This window comes from Camelus ferus, chromosome 16, assembly GCF_009834535.1.
Source record: "Camelus ferus isolate YT-003-E chromosome 16, BCGSAC_Cfer_1.0, whole genome shotgun sequence".
Classification (NCBI taxonomy): Eukaryota; Metazoa; Chordata; class Mammalia; order Artiodactyla; family Camelidae; genus Camelus; species Camelus ferus.
In genome coordinates this window covers 22,943,182-22,963,223 of record NC_045711.1, presented here as the reverse complement: position 1 = coordinate 22,963,223, position 20,042 = coordinate 22,943,182, and the positions used below count along the sequence as shown (strand labels likewise).

General features: G+C 59.3%; 1 protein-coding gene and 1 long non-coding RNA gene across 2 annotated transcripts; both read right to left on the bottom strand.

Annotated features, from left to right (window-relative positions):
• Window positions 1–279: 279 nt before the first annotated feature.
• LOC102513394 (probable low-specificity L-threonine aldolase 2) lies at window positions 280–6,234 on the bottom strand. The gene is given in 9 exon segments (XM_014552563.2): window positions 280–895; window positions 897–983; window positions 985–1,004; window positions 1,545–1,737; window positions 1,935–2,072; window positions 2,776–2,961; window positions 3,420–3,508; window positions 4,250–4,333; window positions 5,919–6,234. Coding segments are annotated over 9 exon segments (1,173 nt in total). The 5' UTR covers window positions 6,121–6,234; the 3' UTR covers window positions 280–721.
• A 5,013-nt stretch (window positions 6,235–11,247) lies between these two features.
• Window positions 11,248–17,603, bottom strand: LOC106728704. The gene is made up of 3 exons (XR_001364973.2): window positions 17,527–17,603; window positions 16,244–16,379; window positions 11,248–11,605 (listed from the first exon to the last, which is right to left on the bottom strand). It is a non-coding gene; the product is annotated as an uncharacterized LOC106728704 (long non-coding RNA).
• Window positions 17,604–20,042: the final 2,439 nt, after the last annotated feature.

Below are 20,042 nucleotides of genomic sequence, written 5' to 3'. Positions count from 1 at the left end.
TATTTTTATTTTCTGGGGGAAGGTAAGGAAGTTTCCTTATTTATTTATTAATAGAGGTACTGGGGATTGAACCCAGAACCTCGTGTATGCTAAGCATAAACTCTACCACTGAGCTATACCCTCCCCCTTCTTTCTTGGGTGGCTTTTTAAAATATATTTTGTCCAGGGCTTCTAGTTGACCTCAGCAGCGTGGTCCTAACCACCGAGTCTGCCTAAATTACCCCAGGAGTTGCCAGAAAGGAGATCCAGTCCCAAATTATGTGCAATAAAGACAGATCATTTTGTAAGCAAACATTGTATTGTTTAAAAAGGTAAATACACATTAGGTGATTGCAGGATAAGGCCCCAGCCCCCCACCCCGCCACCCAGCACCAGTGTCCCTTTCTGATGTCCTCTCACGCTTCCTCCTGTGTGTCCCCGAGCACAAGATGCTTCTCCTGAGCCACATGCTGCCCCCTGGGCTGTGGAAGGGGCCAGCATGGGGTCCCGCCTGGCCCTGCGTTCTCTGGCCCCTGTCCCGGACACAGGGGCACTTGGGGTTTGCTAGAAGAACAGATGAAAGGCCTCACCCCCAGTGTCATGGGAAGTGAAGGGGCCCAAGGAGACCAGCCGTTAACGGGGGTGTTGTTTCACTGCCTCTTCTCTGCCCGCTCCCTGGGGACACCTTCCACTCCCCACCTCCACCCCAGCCAGGGCACAGACAGGGTCCATCACCCTGTCCTCAGGGCCCCAGCTGCCTGAGCACAAACGCCCACTTCCTCAGCGCCAGTTCAGTGTCCTGCACCGAGACGTCGCGGTGCCACACGGCACGCACTGACCGCTTGGTCCAGGGGAACAGCAGCACGCGCACCGCGTGGCCGGTCTGGGCCACCTCGTCGGCGCTCACGGCCTGCAGGCTGCCGGCACAGCTTCTCGGGCGGCAGCCCGTCCACCCTCACCATCACCATGTTCGTTTCCACGGGGGTGTCCACGGAGCAGACGGGCTGACGCCAGTTCCTGGAGCCCTAGGCCCAGATCCTGTGGTGAGTGGAGCCCAACGCCAAAACCCCACCACTGCCCCTACCACCCCAGCCTTGTCACCCCAGGAAAGGCAGGGGGCAGCCCAACTGTAGTGGGAGGGAAAGAGGGTGCCTTAGTCCCGACATGGCCAGACCTGGCTCTGCTGGGTTTCAGCTGTGTGACCTTGGACAAATCAGTTAAACTCTCAGGGCCTCAGTTCCCTCATCTGTAAAGTGGGGATATCATGGGGTTGTTGTGAGGACTCAATGGATATAAAGACCCAAGTTAGAGGCTACATTCTGCTGGATCCTATAGAGAATAAGAATTCCTGACACCCACTGTGCACTTACTGGTCCAGGCCCTGCACATGGATGCATCCGCTAAAGCACTCTGGTCCCCTGGATGCCACCCTTACTGGCTCAGAGGCTAACCTTCACCTTCTAGAGTTGGAAGGATGCACACCTGCTGGGGATTTGGGTCCTGCTACAGGGGACCCCCTCAGCACACCCCTGGGACCAAAGGGAAGTGGGGAGGGTATCCGGCACCTTTGGCAAATCTCTGGGCATTCTGGTGGTCCCTCAGCAGCACCTCCTCAGTGTCAGCCAGTCCCACCAGGGCAGCCGCGGCCAGCACGCCCGCCTGGCGCATCCCCCCACCCAGGGCTTTCCGGAGGCGCCAGGCATCTTCAATGAAGTCCTTGGGTCCCCCAACCAGGGCCCCAACTGGTGCACCAAGGCCCTGGAGGAAGAGAAGAGAGTCTTGTCTGCTGGCCAGTGGTGTGCATGGCTGGTGGAGGGGACAAGGGGACAGGGGCAGACACTGTGGCCCCACCAGGGGAGGGGGCTAGAGGGGCCCAGGGTAAGAGGCCGCCAGCACAGGAGCTTGGGGACCCCCCTCCACCCCCCGTGTTGGGGACAGCCCAGCAGCTTCCTTACCTTGGAGAAACAGAGAGACACAGAGTCACAGTGCTCCACGATGCGAGCAGGGGGCACACGCAGAGCCACCGCGGCGTTCATCAACCGGGCCCCGTCCAGGTGGACCCGGACCCCGTAGCTCCGGGCCAGCAGGTGCACCTGTGGGCAAGGTGCAGGCGGCAGTCAGAGGGCCCAGGCTGGGGGGAGGAATGGAGGGAGGATGGGTCTCCAGAAAGTCACTGGGCTTGACTCCTTGAGGAAGCACAGGGGGTCTGAGTCGAGAGAGTGGGTTGGTGACCAGCTTGGCCATCTGGAACCTAAAAAATTACTCTGTGACCTGGGCCTGATGCCACCCTCTGTGAAAGGGGTTGATAAGGGCTTTAGCTCACTTTTATGGTCCATCACTGTGGGCCAAATGCTTACAGTGGTCCGAGCGATAAATGCCTCATCTTATCTCAGCTGCACTGCAGCCCCGTGAGAAGGATGCCCTCAGTCCTGCTGGACTAGGAATGGGTCTGGACAGTTAGTTAGCACTCATGTCCTCACGCAGGAGAGCAGCAGAGCTCAGCCCTCCCACCCTGGCGGAATGACCAGGCCAACCTGGTGCCACTTGGAGACTCACCTTCCTGGGGGCAGTGGGTTCTGCTCTAGTGGAGGAAAGTTTGGGCACAGGGGGCTCTAAACTGGGGTAATGATTCCCTTTGCATCTGCAGCCTCGGACCACACCTGTGCCCCCCACAGCAGTTTTGGCCACTGCTGGGCACCCACAGCGTGTATCAGAGGGACTAAGCCCCAGGAGAGGGGCAGGGGGACAGGAAGCCAGCAGCTAGATGGTGGTGGGGCAGTGGTGGGCCGGGCCTACCTGGCGGAGGTATTTGATGGGGAGGACCCGGCCCCCGGAGCTGCTGTGGGTGTTCTCCAGGCAAATGAGCTCACAGACCGGGTGGTAGGGGCTCCCAAGGCCCCGTGTGATCAGCCGCTCCAGCTCAGCCAGGTCCAGGGTGCCATGGGGCAGGTCTGGGAGGGGGTGGGAGTGCACCCCTGCGATCTGCAGGTGTGTTGGGGGCAGAGGATAAGGTCCAGAGCTCCAGAAGCACCTCCTATCTCTGTCTGTCTGCTCCACCCCAGCTCTGGGCCATGGAGCCTTCTCCCGGTGCTGTGGCCATGGGCACAGACATCCCAGCTAAGGATGGGGAGGACAGAAGGCAATGTGTCTGCCCAAGAGGTTGCCGTCCCTCCGCCCTGAGCGCCCAGTGCTCTGGGTGCCCACTAGGTGGCAGCAGGGTGCTTAGCACAGCGGGCACACTGGTGGCTGGCCTGAGCCAAGCATGCCCCCGCGTGGCCAATCTGAGTATGGCTCTCCTTCCTGCCTCCCCTGGAGAGGCCACCATCTCAGCTGCTTCTCCTCTCTGCAGGTCCCAACTTGGTGCCTGGGAAGCAGGTTCCCATCACAAGTGCCGAGCATCCTGTGATGGTCCCAGGTGAGGGGTGCCGCCAGGTCCTTACCTGAGCCACCCCGCCCTGCTCATAGACGTGGAGGTGGCATTCCTGCCCGAGGAGGAGCTGGGAGCCCCGGCGCCGGCAGTGACACATCACTAAGGTAGACCGGGTGGGGGCAGTGTTGGCACTGGGTCCCATGGGGCCTGTCTGCCCCGACCCAGCTTAGCTGGGCTGACCCCCAGGGCCACGGCTAGCTCCCAAGTGCCTTATGCCAATTAGGAAACAGTGCCCCTTCAAGACACCTTCCTGCCATGTGCTGGAAAACCATCCCACTAACTCCACAAGGTTGGGATGATGACCTGGTGGATCACTGGGCCCTGCACAGCCTACACCCCCATGCCCTACGGCCCAGCTGCAGGGCATCTCCTTTATGGGGAGGCCAGCCACAATGCTGCCTCTTGGGGGACAAGCAGCTCAGGGCACGGGCATTTGTCAGGCCCCAGCAGGGAACAGGGCATTGGCACTCTGGGAAACTGGAGTGTTTGATAAAGGGACAATTTACAAAGGTGTGGCAGCGCACACTGAAGTCACAAAGGTCAGTGCAGGAACCCTAGGCAGGAAGGGGTGGGAGGAGGGTGTGGTCACAAGAACCTGGAGACTGGGCAGTGTAGACAGGCTGCCCGCCAGGCCCAGGGAGACCCTTAGAGGAGGGAGCTAGGGGAGGGGCGTAGGCTCCCCCACCTCACTCTCCCCTCCATTCCTCTGTGGGGTTGGGGGCCTGGCTGAGCCCATCCAGATGGCTCAGGGCCCCACTGATGTTGGCCCAGCCCCTAGTACAAAAGGGAGAAGCATGGAGGGAGGGCCTGGAGGGACAATGGAGGTCACCCCACGCTCACCAGAGATGAGGTTGGCCATGGTGTTTGTGGGCACAAACAGGGTCCGCTCCACCCCAAGCAGCTCCGCAGCCTTGGCCTGCAGCTCTAAGGCGGGAAGGGATGAGGGCGGGGGCTTCATCAATGGCACTTTTCCAGGTGCTCTCCTTTGGGACCCCATGAGTCCCTGTCCCAATGAGGACACCTTGCCCAAGGCTGCAGTGAGCAGCTGAGCTTGGGAGTCTAGCCCTGGTCTGCCAGCAGCCATCTGTGGTCTTGGTGGCCACACATCTGGGTCCAGGGGCCCCTCAGTCAACCCTCTGTGCCCTGCCCCCTCCTGGGCCATGTTCTCCCCAACATTGAAACTCTGTGGTTTGAACCCCCCCCCGTCCCACCCAGACCTCACACCTGTCTTACTTCCTTTCTCATCAGTCCCTTGCAGGTGGGGCCCTGTGGTTTCTCTGCTGACTTCCTCTCCCAGAACAGAAGGACAGGAACCCTCAGAAGGGGAGACTCTGAGGGGCTGGAGTGGGGTGGGGCTTCCGGCTCCTGCTTTAAAGTCTGCTGTGGCTCCCCTATGCCTGTGGCATCAAGTCCAAAGCCTTTGCCATGACATTCAAGACTTGTGGGATCCGGCCTCTGCTTCCCTCTTCAGGGACAGAGGTGCCCTCCTATACCCTACACTCCAGCCACATTCCCTACCCATATCCTGAACACCTTTCTTACCTCTGTTCTGCTTCTGTGGGTCCCCTGACCCCCTGCCCGGTGAACCAGCGCTCCCTTCCCTGCCCAGGGTTGGGGGTGGAGCACTTCATTCATCTTTTATGAGGTTCCCCCACAAAGTCCTTCTTTTCTGTGAGTCCCATGTCTCCCCTCACCCACCCCCAGTCCCCAAGGCACTTTCTGGATCCATGTTAACCCCAGCACCTCCCTCACCTCTATGGGGGTGACTGTCTTTGCATCAGGGATGCCTGCAGAGCTGTGGGCTCAGCGTCTTTGAAGTTCCAGGCAACAATGGGTTTTGGCTGGATGCATGGTCATCCCCATCACCACCTGACACCCCCCCCACCGGGCCCTTGGGGCTCAAGGGATGACCCTGTGGCTTGCCCCTGGCACAGCTGACACACCCCAGCAATAGCAATGGCTCTCTATGACAGCAACTCTCAACCCAGGGTGAGGGTACCGGTCACCATCTTGAAAACACTCCCTAGGCTTTTAGAACCCACTCCTCGGGAGGTGTAGCCTTTGTAGAATCCCCAGTTCTAGGTGGGTTTTCTGTTTGTCTTCATGTGGGAAGATGGTGGGTGCGGGACAACAGCTACGGGCTCCAGAGTGAGCAGCCCTGGGTTCAGATCCTGCTTTGGTGTGGAGCCCTGCGCGCCTAGCTCAGCGTCTCAGAGCCCTCCTCTGCAAGATGAGACAACACCCGTCTCATCAGCAGCTTTAACGAGCACAGAAATCACCTGGTGATCCTGTTAACTTGAAGATTCTGGCTCAGCAGATCCGGTGTGGGACCCGAGAATCTGCATTTCTAACAGGTTCATGAGTGATGGGTCAGACTGAGCAGCGAGGACGCCTAGTCCCCAGCTGAGCCGCCATCCCTGAGTCCCGGGCCACCTCTCCCGCCAGCACCACGGACAGCGCTTTGGGGTCGCCCCGGGACCCCCAGCCCCGGCCTGCAAGCCGGGCTCACCGCGGACGGTGGGGTCCTCGCCGTAGTCGTCGTCCCCCACGACCGCCTCGGCCATGGCGTGCCTCATGGCCGGCCCGGGCTTGGTAACCGTGTCGCTGCGCAAGTCCACCACGTGCGTCAGGACCCCAGCCAGGCTCCCAGAACCCCGCGCCCAGAGGGTCCCGTGCCCCTGGGCCGCGGCCCAGGCCAGTCCGCGGAGCATGGCGTAGGGCAGAGCCCAGCCCCTCGCCCTGACCGTCCCGGGAGAGAGCGGCCGACTGCGGCGGGATCGACGTGGCAGGACTTTCCAAATTTTGGCCGAGGCTGACCTCGGCTGGCGGGGTGAAGGGTGGGTGTGCCGTGGCATGCTGGGAGTTGTAGTTCAGCCTCCGTCGCGGCGGGCAGCACGCGAACCTCGGCAGGAGGGCCCCGCGGCATGCTGGGAGTTGTAGTTCAGCCTTCGTCGCGGCGTGAGACGCGCAAACCCGAGATGTGGCAGAGCAAGTGTTACCCACGAAGAAACAGAGACCAGGCAAGTTTTTATAAAGCACGTGCCTCTTACCGCGTGCCCGGCACTGTCCTAGGCACTTCACAAGCGTTAACGCAGTTAAACCTCCCAACAGCTCTTAGGAAACGAGTACTATGACCATCCAATTTCCAGATGGGGAAACAGACGCACAGAGTCAGTGACAGTGCCTAAGGTCACTTGGCGAGAAGGTGGCCACTATGTTACGTTGCCTCTTAAAAGTAGCTTCCCGTCATCTACTTTTTTCAGTATGGATTTATTGAGCACCTATTGGTGACCAGGCATCGTCTAGGTGCCGGGCAGAGGGACACAAAGGTGGTGCAACAGGTCTAAGCGTCCAACTTCCAGGGGCATAAATGGAGGCGGAATGAGAGGGGTGCACGGAGAGCCCCCTTCCTCCATATCTGGGGCCCTTGAGGGGCGGGCTGCTTGTAGTGAGGGCCAGTGCTTTGTAGCGGTGAAGGGCTCCAACTAATTCAAGTCACCATTTACCAGGTATATGACTTTGGACAAGCCTCAGTCTCCTTAAATGAAAAATGGGCTGTTTTGAGGATTTGATGACAAGGTTTTTCAGCTCATAGTAAGTGTTCCATATGAGTGTTCTCTCTCTTACTGTTGCTGCTCTGTCGTGGTTCTTGGTCACAGCCCAGGGCCCCAGGGTTTGGTGCTGCAGCTGTGGGGTGCAGCCTGACAGCCTGGACTGGGCCTCCAGCAGGGTGACCTTCCCTCACTCAGGAAGGACAGGCCTGCCTCCCTCTGGGTGCCCAGCCTCGCTCGGTGGCTCCCATTCCTGGAGTGTGAGCCACAGCTGTCTCCCCCACAGGAGGAGGTGGGCCCTGAGTCCACAGTCCCTGATCAGGGCACCCCTCAGTGAAGAGGGTTCTCACCCTTCACTAGACATTGGTGTCCATCAGAGCTCTGCCTGCTCCAGGTCAGGTCTGCGGTGAAGGAAAGCAAGAGCAGCCCACTCTTGAAGTCAGGTCCTCAGGGTGGGGAGGTGATGCTGCTTGTTGGCGCTGGGAGAAAATGGATCAGGCCTGGTGGAGGCATCAGGGCAGGCTTCCTGGAGGAAGCAGTGATTGGGCTAAGCTTTGAAGACAGAGCAAGGTGTTAATCAGACAAAGGCAGAGGCAAGAGTGCTCTGGGCAGAAGGAACAGTGTGGGCAAAGGAGTAGGAGGCAGCTGGAGTGTTTGAGGCCCTGAAAAATGGCTAGCCTGGCTGGAAGACGGGAGCAGAGGAGGGAGGAGCCCAACAGCTACATCCAGGGTCAGGGCAACCTCCCTGAAGCTCTCTCCCTTCCCCCTGTGCGGGTGGGGCCATCCTGAAAGGGCAGAAGTTGAAAGGCCCGGTAGGGTCTGGGGCCCCAAGGACCCCCATCGAAAGGAAAGGCTCATTGCACCCTCCCCCACCGCAGCGCCCTCTGGCCCTGACCTGCAGTCTCCACCGAATTCCGGGTCCTTAGAAAACAAGCCCCTTATCTCAGTGTCTGGCTCCAGCCCTTCTGCTGGGAAATGCGGGGCGGGGAGCAGAGGCCTCTGTGGGAAGGAAGGGAGGGGCTGGGGCAGTGATGGTAGCTCTCAGGGGAGCAGGAGAAGGGGGCAAGCAGCTGGACCGCCAGGCACCCCCCAGGCACCGCAGAACCACAGCGGGGCATTCTGCCCACAGGCTCTTCACGGTTTGCCAAGGCTTCCCGCCCCCAGCCTCCCTGCTGGCCCTCACAGCAACCTCAGGGATGGGGACTGGGCAGGGGGCTCAGGGCTCCCCAAGAATACCACCACGGAGACATAGCTGGTCACCACACTGGGCTTCCTCCTCCCATAGCAGAGCTGTTTCCCAGGGAGCTGGCTTTCGCCCCCAGGGACGCTGAGCCTAGCAGACCTTGCTTCTACCATGTGACTGCGTATCGCCTCCTCCCTCGTCCCAGGGCACCTGGGTCAGCCCTGCCACCCAGTGGTGGCTTGCCCCAGTGTAGGGGGAGCAGGAAGGACGGGCTATCAAGGGAGAGGGATGGAGGTCCCTCCTGGGGCAGTGAGGCCTTAGTGTTTCTGAGGTCTCATCATCAGGGGACATCTTCTGACCAAGGCTTGGTCTGGGGTGGGGGGCGGCGTCTGGGTACCTGCGCGTGTGCCTGTGTGTCTGTGTATGTGTGTGTACACGTAGATGTGTATAAGTTGTGCGCGCATGTTGGTGTGTCCATGAGCGTGCACATTTGTGTGAGTATTGTTTACGTGTGCACATGTGTGTGTACATGTATGGGAGTATATGTAACCATGTGTGTAAGTATGTGTTTGCATGTGTGTGTGGGCAGACCTCAGAGATACTGCGAGTTCAGCTCCAGACCACTGCAAGAACGTGAATATCACAATAAAGCAGCAAGTCACTCGAATTTTTTGGTTTCCCAATAATTGCATATAAAATTTATGCTTGCAGTACACTGTAGTCTTTTAAGAGTGCAATAGCATGATTCTAAAAACAGTGTGCATACCTTAATTTAAAAATATTTTAAAAGACTTTATTGCTAAAAAAGGCTAACCATCATCTAAGCTTTCAGCGAGTTGGAACCTTTCTGTTAATGGAGAGTTTGAAATATTGGGAGAATTACCAAAATGTGACACAGAGACACAAAGTGAGCAAATGCTCTTGGAAAAATGGTGCTGACAGACAAGCTCGATGCACGGTTGCTGCAGGGTTGCTGCAGACCTTCAATTTGTTTAAAAAAAAAAGGAAGGAAGAAAGAAAAAGCAATAGTCTCGAATTGTAGTACAGTGCGGTATGCCTGTACGTGTGTGTGTACCTGGGTATACACGTGTATGTCTGTGTGCATGTGTATATGTGTGTGCATGTGTCCCTGGAGTGTGTCTGAGATCTGGGTCACCTTGTTGATAAACTGGGGACAGATTACAGCTCCCAGGCCAGGATGAGAAGCCAGAAGCCCCCTATGCAGCCAGCCTTGCCTGCCCCCTCCCCACCACTCCGTGTCCAGAAGGAGAGTCCAGCCAACTCCCCAGCTGCCACCCCGGAGGTGGGGGGGGTCCTCCTGCCTCCATGCAAACTTGCCCACCTCATGCATCAGATGCCCCCTTCCCCATGGCCCCTGCCCTGGGTCAGGCCACCTTGGGCTCCTGCCCTGCCCCTAGGATGCAGCCCTTCCTGCCTCCCTGGCCACATCCTCGCAGCTGTCTCCCTCACACCACTGCAGGCTATTGGCAACTGTTCTGTTCCCCGAATGCGCTGGCCTCACTCTCACCCCGAGATCTTTGCACCTGCTATTCCTTCTGCCCGGAAACCCCAACCATCGGCACGTGTCCCTGGTTACCACCTTCTGCGTCTTGTCTCAGCTGAGAGGCTCCTTCCGGGAAGCTCCCCGGCCTGGTCCAGAGGGGGAGGAGGCGACTCTCTCTCTAGGGTGCCTGTAGCGTCTCTTTTTAGCCTGCAGGTGATGGGCAGGGGCCAGGACACTATCAACCTTTGCAGCATCCTATGTACCCCACTGAGCACCGGCCCACAGCACTCAGTTTATTCCAGTTGAATGGTTGATAAGGGTGACACACAGTCCAGCTTCCCCTGACCCTGGGACCCCCAGGCAATGTGGACACTCGTGTGAGGCAAGGAGCCCCATCTGGAGCTCTGACCTGGGTGGACCAGGGCAGGAGGATGCAGGAGTGGTTGAGGATCAGACCCTGGCCCAGTCTCAGGCTCCCCATGGGGAAAGTTAGGGGGTCCCCAGGAAAGCCCCTTCCCTGGCCTGGAGATAATTCGCCACTCCCCAGAGTAATGGGAGGACAGCAGGCAGGCTTTCTGGGAGCTATGAGTACTGGGGTGGCTATCTCTCCCAGCACCCCAGGCTCCCTGGCACCCCTCCAGCGGTAGGCTCTGGGGTGTGGGCGCCTGTGCGTGCGCGCACGCGCACACACACACACACACATGCACGAGCCAAGTTCAGTGTGCATATTCCTGTAACGCTGGGCCGCTGGCAGGAAGTGAGCAGCGGGGAGGCCACTGCTGGGAACCCAGGGCTGGCCCTGCTGAGATAAAGGGAGGCAGCAGATTGGAGCTGTAGATAGCGGCCTGGGTCCTGTAAACAGGTTGGGGAGATGTCCTTCCCATCCCAGCCTCTTGGCCCTGAGCCCGCAGGATCTGTAGGGCGCTGGCCCGGGTCCCGACCCGGTAGCCTGGGAGTCAAGGGAAAGCTGTTTGTACTGTCATCTCCGCAGACTGGGGGGTGGCCAAGGACAGAGTGCTGGGCCTGGGGGCCCTGGCAGGGCACGGCAGTGGGTCGCAGTTAGCGCCCACGGGGGCCACGCTGTGTCAAGGCCACGTGCGCTGTTGGGAGGGAGGGAAGGGGATGGGAGGAGCCTATCCAAGCCCCTGTGCCTCCCCCACTGGGGAGGGAAACAAAAGTGACAGCAGCGCATCAGAGGCTTCCCATCCAGAGCCATCTCTGGAAATCCAAGCAGGGTGGGGGAGACCAAGAGAGAACAGAGCCAGTGGGGTCTGCACCCCACTGCTCAGCAGGTGGGCCCTGCAGACAGCCCACCGTGGGCTTGAGGACATGGTAGCTGGGGGAGTCTGCGCTCTGCAGGCCAGGGGGAAACCACACAACTCGCATCCTCCGTCCACGAGCTCCTGGGCCGTGAGTGCCAGGAGCCGGGCTAGGGGGGTCTGTGTGGCTGGATCCCCAGTACCCAGCACTGTGGATGCTCAGATATACTTGTGTTACCGGGAAGAGGGGAAAAAAGTTACCTGGGTTCTTAGTCACCTGAAAAAAATGAATTTCTAACAGGAGACAGAGAGTGTGCTATAAATAGATTTTACTGGTGAAGTGAAAGGCGGTGTGGTAGGTACACCCCCGAGGACTGGGGGGGGGGCCCAGGAGGAGGACCGGTGCCTCTCCTGTTTTCCCTGTTCCTGTACCCTGGCATGGGGGGCGTGTTCATGATCGATTGCTGACGGCCTCCGTCCTGAGTGCCCAGGCTGGTTGACAGCTCAGGTTCCCGTGCTCAGGCACGCCCACCTCCTTTACGCATGTTTTCACCCAGGATGTACGCGGAGAGACCTACAGGAGGGGGCTCGCCCCGCAGCGTTAACTGCGTCATAATGCGCGCTGGGCCAGGCTGAGCCGGGTCCTGCCCTCTGCTGTGCAGCCACGGCATTCGATTCCAGCCGGCTTCTTCGCTGGCCCTGTTTAGAGAAAGTAAAAGTTTTTGGAGCCCCTTATCCTGAGCACAGGCGTGCTGTTATTTCCCGGGTTGCTCCCTCCCCCTTCCTCTCCCCTTGCCCAGTGCTCATTTCTGTCTTAATGCCTAACGCTTGTGTTTTTTTTTTTTTTTAAAGTAATGGGATATCACAACATAATACAGACAGTGCATGAAGCATATTTGTAGTTTTACAAATAAATATAAACTCCCGTGTCGTTGCCACTCAGATCAAGACATAGAACATGGCCAGGATCTCAGGAGGTTCCTTGCCGTGCACAGCTGCTCCCTCTGCCAGAAGTTATGCTGCAGTCTGACTGTCGTGATCACGACCTGCTCTGCTTTGTGGTTTTGCCAGCAATAGCCAAGTGCTGCTAGTTTTGGGGACTTGATGTGAATGGGGCCATGTGTGCCCTTAAGTGCCTGGCTCCTTTTTTGACACTCTGCCGCCACATTCACCCGTGCTGTGCTGCAGCTGGAGTTCATTCTTGCCCCGACCGTGTGGTTTTCCACTGTGTGCGCGGTTTATTTCTTCACCCGCCCTGTGAGACAGGGGACCTTTGGCTGCTTTCAGACTGGGTTTCTGTGCAGGCACGTTCACCCCCCCCCCCGGGGGTTCCCGGGGCAGCTGCGCACACGTTTCTGGAGGGCAGACTCCTGGGGAAGGAGCGCTGAGGCAGCGACAATTCTCGCCTCCTTAGAGACACTCCCAGCCCTTCCCCACCTCGGCCGTCACCAGGCACCTTCACACTTCAAAACAGTCATCCTGGTGGACGTGGGGTGGTTTCTTGTGATTCTAATCTCCTCTTTCTGATAAGTGACGAACTTGAGCACCTTTTCTGAGCTCTTCGCCACTCGGGTTCCTCTCCCTCGAGAAGCCTGATTACGTCTCTTCTCTCCGCTTGGTTTTGGCGGAGTTACTTCCATATGCTGGATGCGAACCCTCCTTTAGCTCTGTCTGGCAAAAACATTTTCCCCCTTTCTGTGGCCTCTCTTTCCACTTTTGTGGAATTCTTGATGGATTACAAAGTCTTCGTTTTCTGTAGTTAAATCCCCACCCCCCATGATTAACGTCTTGTTTAAGAACGCTTTCCTTCCTCAAGGTCATGATGACATTCTCCTAATTATCTTCTGAAGTCTGGAAGTCCTGCTTCCCATTAAATGTAACCACTTTCTTACCCCGGGGTGTGGAAACTAGCTCCGAGAGAATTCGCCCGGGTGGTGCCGGGGCTCTGAGTTCCCCCGACCCCAGGTGGCCCAGGCTGGCCTGGGTCTGGGTGGGAATCAGAGCGCCCTGCCTTGGGGAGGGGCTGGGGAACATCTTAGTTGGAAGCGAAAGGGAGGACAGGAGGCACATGCCACCAAGGCTTTGGGGACAAAAGTGGCCTTGGACAGGCCTTTCAGCTCTGTGACCCCCAGTGGGGTGAGAGGCCTCTGCTGCCTCTCGGGAGCCCCTCCCAGAGTGCGCAAAGGCCAGGGGCTCAGCCTCTCAGGATTGGGTCAGGGTCTGACCCTTCCACAGAAGCGCCCACACCTTGGGGTCCAGGGGACGGGCCACGAGGAGCTCTGGGTCTTAAGGGATCCTTGGGAATCTGGGGGTCCTGGGGGACAGAAGAGCCCAGGGTGAAGCCTGGCAAGCAGGTGGATGGAGTGGCTGGAGTCCTAGGAGATGGGCTGGGACGGTACCCCCAGGGTGCCCTCGGTTTTGCTAGGAAGCGGCCAGCCTTCCAGGAATCACTTTGGGGTGGGGGCAGGGAGGATTGTTGGGGGAGCCAGCAAGCCCCAGGCTGGGTCCCCACTTGAAGGGCCTCCCTAGGTGATGGGGCAGCATATGCCTGGCAGTAGGGGCAGGAGGCCTGCGGATGGCCCGTGGGCACAGCTTTGGAGACGCCCTGAGTTTCAGGCCCCACCTGCTGGGCCCAGGGAACCCTCTGACCCTCGCACCTCCCCAGGACCCCCAGCCCTGGCTGCAACCAGAGCAGACCCTTGTACCATCTGGCCCACCTGCCCCCTCCCAGGCCCTGCGCCCGTCAGCTGGAGGCCAGTGTTGGGGGCCTGGCGTTATTTACTGCGGCAGCTTCCTCCTCCTTCCAGTAACTTGTCCTCCAACTCCAGGCAGCTTCTGATCAGGCAGCAGACCTCTAATCTCTCGAATCTCGCTCTTACCGGCATCAGCTTCTCGCTTCCTGTTACTGGGCCCCGGCCGAGGCGTGGGGTCAGCTCCGTGCTGGCTGGGCCCTTGCCTGTTCCCGGGGCCTCTGCCCCAGCCCCTTGGCCCACGAGGCGGGAAGGACAGATGCCGGCCATCGTCATGGGCATGACGGCTCATCTGGAATGGGTCCAGTTCCACAGACGCTGACCGTGTGCTGGGTGTAGGGGACCCGGGGACGAGGGGGCCACAGGCCCTGAGGCCAGAGCCCCAGGTCCTGCATGGTGGGAGGCTTGCCCCTCAGCGTGGCAGAGCACCCAAGGACAGCGCCCTTCCGCTTTGACCCTCCCCTGCCTCCCCGACCCCTGCAGCCACCAGGGCCAGAGCCTATGTGGGAAGAAGGATAAAGAAGGTTCTGGAGCAGACATGGACGGAACTCTTGGACGGAAGGAGTCGGAGCTTTGGGGTCCAAGAGTCTCCTTTAGCCTTATTCCCAGGGACAAGGATGGGAAACGGCTTCTGCTGCAGAATTCCAGGGCTTGTCCGCTGTGTCCACCCTGGGTGGGTCTCCCCAACTCTCCCAGAGGAGTCAAGGTCACAGGGGTGTGGGGGAGAATGGCTGCCCAGCCTCTACTGGATTCTGAATCCAGGAACAGACGTCTGGCGCCCTGGGGACAGACCTACCTTGTTTATGAACAGTATTCCCAGTGACGACTCCCGCGTGATGGACACCTGCCGTGTGCTCTAGAGGCAGCCTCTCCATCACTCACTTACCCCAGAGGTGCGACTTGAACCCGGTTACCTAGTACTGAAGAGCGCCCTCCCTCCCTCCGTGCTGTAACTGCAGGACCTTTGTCTTCTAGGAGCCCTAAGCCTTCTGTTATTTTCTCCCCTGTGGGTCTGTTTCTGTCCCTTGTGCCAATTTCTCTTCCCTGGCAGCCCTGCAGAAGGTGGGAGATGGCCCTTGTTGGGGAACCCCTGGGCACCCCGGGCTTGGCTCCCTCAGCTTCTGGCAGCATGGTGGGCGTCAGAGGAAGCAGGCAGAGTTTGGGGGGGAAGGTGAGGCTGGGCAATGAGCCAAAGTACAGAAGCTGGCAGGGAGCCCATAGCTGCGGAGCCCAAGGGGCTTCTCCCTGATTTTGGTCTCCAAAGTGGGACACCCAGAATGATCTCCTGGGCTGGGAGGAGAATTTTATGCTTAGTATTTACATTACGTCCTTTTTAAAATGTCTATCTTTTGTGGATATTTTATAATACAAGTAATAGATTCATACAGTCCTGGAGACTTACAACCTGTAAATAACTACATACATAGGTCGGAGCTCACATGGAGTTACGAGCGCACACATTCCTCATGAGGCGGTGCGTGACCCCAACAGTGAGAAGGTTTGAAGGTCACTGTCTCTTAGGTCTTATAACATTTTATCCTGTGCACCTGCCTACTGGGCTCGTCCAGGATGGCAGGATGAAGGAAGGTTCCACATTCAGGGACCTGGATGGCTGGCTGCAGTGAAGAGTCTTGAGCTGGCCTGATGGGGGTGATGGGGGGTCTGTCGCGGGCATAGATGGGGCTTGGGCGTCTCTCTGGTGGGTACTTGCTCCCATTGGGAGCAGAGACAAGAGTGAGCTTGCCCTGGCTTGGGGTGTGGAGAGAGGCAGCCATGGCTGGGCCCTCTGATCAAGACCCAAAGAACCCTTTGCTCAGGATGGAGGGCAGCACCCAGGACTGGCACCTTCTGAGATTTCTCACCTTTCTCTCTAGCCCTGGGTGCCTGGGAGGAGCTTTGTTCCTGGAGTGCTTAATTCCACAAACAAATATTTGTCACGTTCCCGCAGGGCCCAGGGTAGGGGCAGGACATAGCTGTGCCATCACATGTTCTTGGTCAGGTGGGCGGGTGACTGAACAAGATGCTTGAGGTCCCGAGTGTAAGTGCGCTCCCCGAGCCCTGGGCGAGCAGAGACTGGTGCTCCCTGCTGGGGTTTGTTTGCTGAGGAAGGAAGATCGGGAAGAAAATGCTGAGGTCCTCAATCCACCCACCAGTCAATAGCTGCTGAGCACCTATTAGGTTTCTCAGCCTGTGCTGGGTGCCAGGGTAGGATGCTCTGTCTCCTACTGAGGACAGAGGGCTGAGGATAGATCGCAAGGAGCTCTGCACAGCTGGGACCATGATCCCCATTTTACAGGTGAGGAAACTGAGGTCCCAGAGGTAGAGTAACTTGCTGGTAAGTAGTAAGGTCAGGACTGGAACCCATACCTCAGAGGTTTGGTGCGAGGACCACAGGTGTGTGTAGAGCCAGCAGGGGGCAGTGCTGGGAGCTCCTGGAGGGTCCACCTTTCCTCCGGTTCTGCACTTGGAGGAACCCCATCCATCCCCAGACTGAACTCAGCTTGTCTTCTCCTCCAGGAAGTTTCCATGATAGCCCTCAAGCTTCTGCCAAGGCATTCTTTTCTCCGTTTCCTCTGCACTGGCTTACCTCAGAGCAGCCCCGTCACTGGTCACTTGCAGGTGTCCCTCACTGGGCTGCCGGCTGCTTGAAGGCGAGACCCGTGTCGTTTGTTCTCGGCATCTCTAGCAAGGGGCTTGGGACATGATGGGTGTTCAGGAAATGCCTGAATAGATGTGGATGAGAAAACCATGAGTAGAGGGGTGAAGGGCCTTCCTTCCAAAGAAGGGAAGTGGGCCCAGAGAGAGGGACAGGATTTACATGCATTTGGGGGAGGGCAGGCCCCCGGGGACAGCTCCCACACAGGCACTGGATGGTAGATTAGACGGTGCTGTCAGGAGGGAGCCCTGGCAGGTCCTTGAGCAGGGGCATGGCAGGGCAAGCCTTCCTTTGGCCCTGGGCCATCCCGTGCTGACCCTCCTGCAGAGGAGGTGGGAGGGCAGCTGTACGCTCCAGGCCTGTGGCCTGACTCCCTCTGTAAGTTCTTCCTGCCTTCTCACCTGGGGCCCTCCAACTGCAACTGGGAAAGGTGTCGGCAGCCATGGGGAATGAGGGCTGCCTGCTCTCTGCCGGAGCTCAGGAGAGACACCCGCCTGAAACCTGGGGGTCAGTTAAATGGCTGGCTCTTTCATTTGTTTACTCAGTAAATGTTCATTGGGCATCCATGGGTGCCTAGACCCTGCCTGGCATTGGGGTGGGGGACCCTGCCCAGGGGCTTGGCCTTTGGGGGTGCATGAAGGCCACCCCCATGGCGGTGCTAGTCTCCCTCACCCCACTGGCGGGCTCACAGCCCCTCCGCCACCCTCTCCCGGCCCAGGCCCACTGTGGGCCAGGCAGGAAGACAGCCCCCCTGGGTTGGGGGCGGGGCCCTCTGGGGGAGGAGCCTCTGGCAGACCCTCCCCGAGGAGCGAGTGGGGAGGGGGCGGGCCTCTGCAGCCCCGCCTGGCCCCACACAGGCAGCTGTTCCCGGAATAGGGGTTTTAAACTTTTTTTTTTGTTGGCGAATATGCATGTGGTCTTAATTATTTATACGCAGCACTTATCTCCCCCAAATGTTTTATCGGGATTCGGCAGATCCGAGAGAGCAAGATGGAAGCCCCGGGCTGGCGCGGGGGGCGGAGGGAGGGGACTGGAGGGGAAGTAGTAGGGAGCGGGGGAAGCCGGTTAAGGTGTCCCCTAAATCAGCCTGGGGGTGAGGGAAGGAAGGACCCCATTCATGGTCGGTTTTACTCTTTCAGGCCCAGCTGGGCGTTGGGAAACCGCTTCCGGTGTCGGGCCTGCGGGAGATAACACCTGGGGCGGGTTGACTTAACCTCTCTAGGCTCCAGCTTGCGAAGGTCCCGCCAACAGGCGGCGCCAGGCCGGGGGCCGGTTCTTCCCGTTGCGTCCCTGGGGGAAGCGAATGAGGATGGAGTCACATCTCTCAGCAGCAACCCAGGAGGCCTTAAGAAGGGTCCTGGCTCTTTCCAGGTGGGGGTGCTTTGGAATCCCGCACCTATTAACCTGCCGGGCGTTGTGGTCTCGTTTAGTGCTCACCGCCCGCTGGAGACAGGAGTGGCCTTATCCTGCCCATTTTACAGATGAGGAAACTGAGGTCTAGAGGAGTCATCAGTCTAAGGACCTCCAGCAGAGCAGGGGTTGATGCCCACGTGGACTCAGGAGGGTGGTCTTTCCCGGAGCAAGGGGGGGGGTAGTGGCCCGGGTCCGTCCCCTCACTTGGCCCCTTCCCCCGCAAGTCCCCTCAGTTGCTATGTCCTCCGTATGCCCTCCATTCCTGGCCGTTTGGGCAGCGCCACTGAAAATTCCTGGAAGCGCCTCCCGGGAACACCCCCTACTCGCACCCGCCCACCCTGCGCTTGCAGGATTTGCAGGGGGAGATGCTCCAAGGCCAATCCTCAGGGGCCCCCAGGCACCTGAGCCTGAGGGCCCAGAAGCCCCCGACTCCTCCCACCCGCAGTGCCCAGCGCGCCCTGGCCTGACCCGCGCGGTCCCGCCCGCACCCAGGAGGCCCTCTGGGGTCTAGGGCTGAATCGCCGGCCATGCTGGCGTAGCAGAGGATCCCGACGGGAGGTCCGGGGACTCGGGGAGGCGGGGATGGCGCGACCGGGTGGGGAGCTGGGCGGGGTCGACCCTATCCGCCAGGAATTCCTAGGGGGCAGAGAGCGGGCAGGGAGGGTCGAGATTTGAAGGTGCACCCTGAAGCCTCCTGTGCCTCGGGGGGTGGGGGCTGGCTCTCCCCTCCCAGTCTGGGGCTTCCGGAGGGGGCCCCATGGCCCTCGCTAGGAGGGTGTGAGTGTTTGTGCTGGGGGAGGGGAGGACTTCCTTGAACTTGCCTCTTGGGGCTGGAATCTTCCCGTTTGGGGCCAGGTGGGGGCCCGGATGGAGTGAGCTCTTTGGCCCCTTGGAATCTAGGCTTCCTCGGTTGGGCCAGGCCTGGGATGGGGAGTCTCATCCATGGCTTTCCCTGAATTTCACTCCTGGCCACAGAGTCGAGGCTCTCTCCCGAGGTAAAGCTCTTTCAGAGGGAGATTCCCGCGAGCTGCGGGCGGCCCTGGGTAATTGGTTCATCGATTAACAGCTCGGGTGTGGGGGGCGCTTCAGCGGCGGGGCGGGCGGGGCGGCTGAGTCAGGGGCCCAGGCCCGGGAGGGTTGCTGGAGGGAGGCGGAGAAAGCAGAATTCCAGGTTGGGGAGGGTCTCTGTGCCTCCCCAAGACAGCGAGGACCCCCCCCCCACCCGGAGAGGCAGCTGAGGGGCCTCCGGGTGCCAAGCGCCAGCCGAGCCCCCTTGGGCCCCTGGAAAAATTGGTTCCCACCAACCAACCTGTTCCCATAGCCAGAAGTTGCCATGGTGACCCCCTCCCACCTTCAGCTACAGCTTTTCCAGTAAAACCACTGCAGAAATCCATACTTCCCGACAGGCACGCCCCCGGCCCCCCGCCCCCCACTCTGCGCGGTCTGGGAGCGGCTGGGAGTTAACCCTCCGCTTGCCGGCCGACCGCGGACGCTGTTTGGGGGAGTCAGGGGAGTGAGAGCTGGCAGTGGGGAACCTGGGCTGGAGAGGAGAAGGTGGACAGGGGACAGGCCGGCTACCTTCTCCCTCAAGGCCCCAGGATGGGACTTAAGCAACTCTAGGAAGTTGGAGGGGAGAAGGGAAGCTAGCTTCCCACTCGCCCACCTTAGAGGAGTCTTGTTGGGGCACCAGGGCTGCTACCGGTGGAACCCGAGGGCCCTTGCTGCGGTCCAGGGGTGACTTCCGCTGCACTTGGTGGGGTGGCAGATCCACCCACCCTGGCCCACAGCTGCTGGCCATATGAGCTCTCCCCTCTTCCTCTTCTGCCCCTCCTCCCAGCACAGATCTCTTTCCTAGAGGCAGGGAGGGCCCAGCTCAAGTTAGGCGACCCAGCTGCTTGGCTGTGTGTCCACAGGTCTGCTCTGACGGGCTGTTGGGCAGAAGTCACTGACCGCTCGGAGTCTCGGCTCCCTCCCCTGAAAAGTGAGGATAAGGAAGTGGGCTGCTTGAAAGCTTGAGGAAGAAGAGGGGCTCTGCTCTGCTGGGCCCCAGGGTACAGCCTTCCCTGTCTAATGGGGGAGGGGCCCCTGGGGACCCCGAGGCTGTGCGGGCCCAGGGGGCCCAACTCTGCGGCCCAGCCTGTTTCCACTTTCAGAGCTGAGGGTGGGAGATGCTCTAATTGTTCTCTCTGTAGCCCAGGATGAATAATTGAGAGGTCTTTTAAGAGAATTAATTAGCCCGTTTATTGACTGTAAATGCTTTCCTGTAGCTGAAGAAGGGAAGGCTCCGATGCCTGTGCCTGCTGCCTGCCCCCAGCTT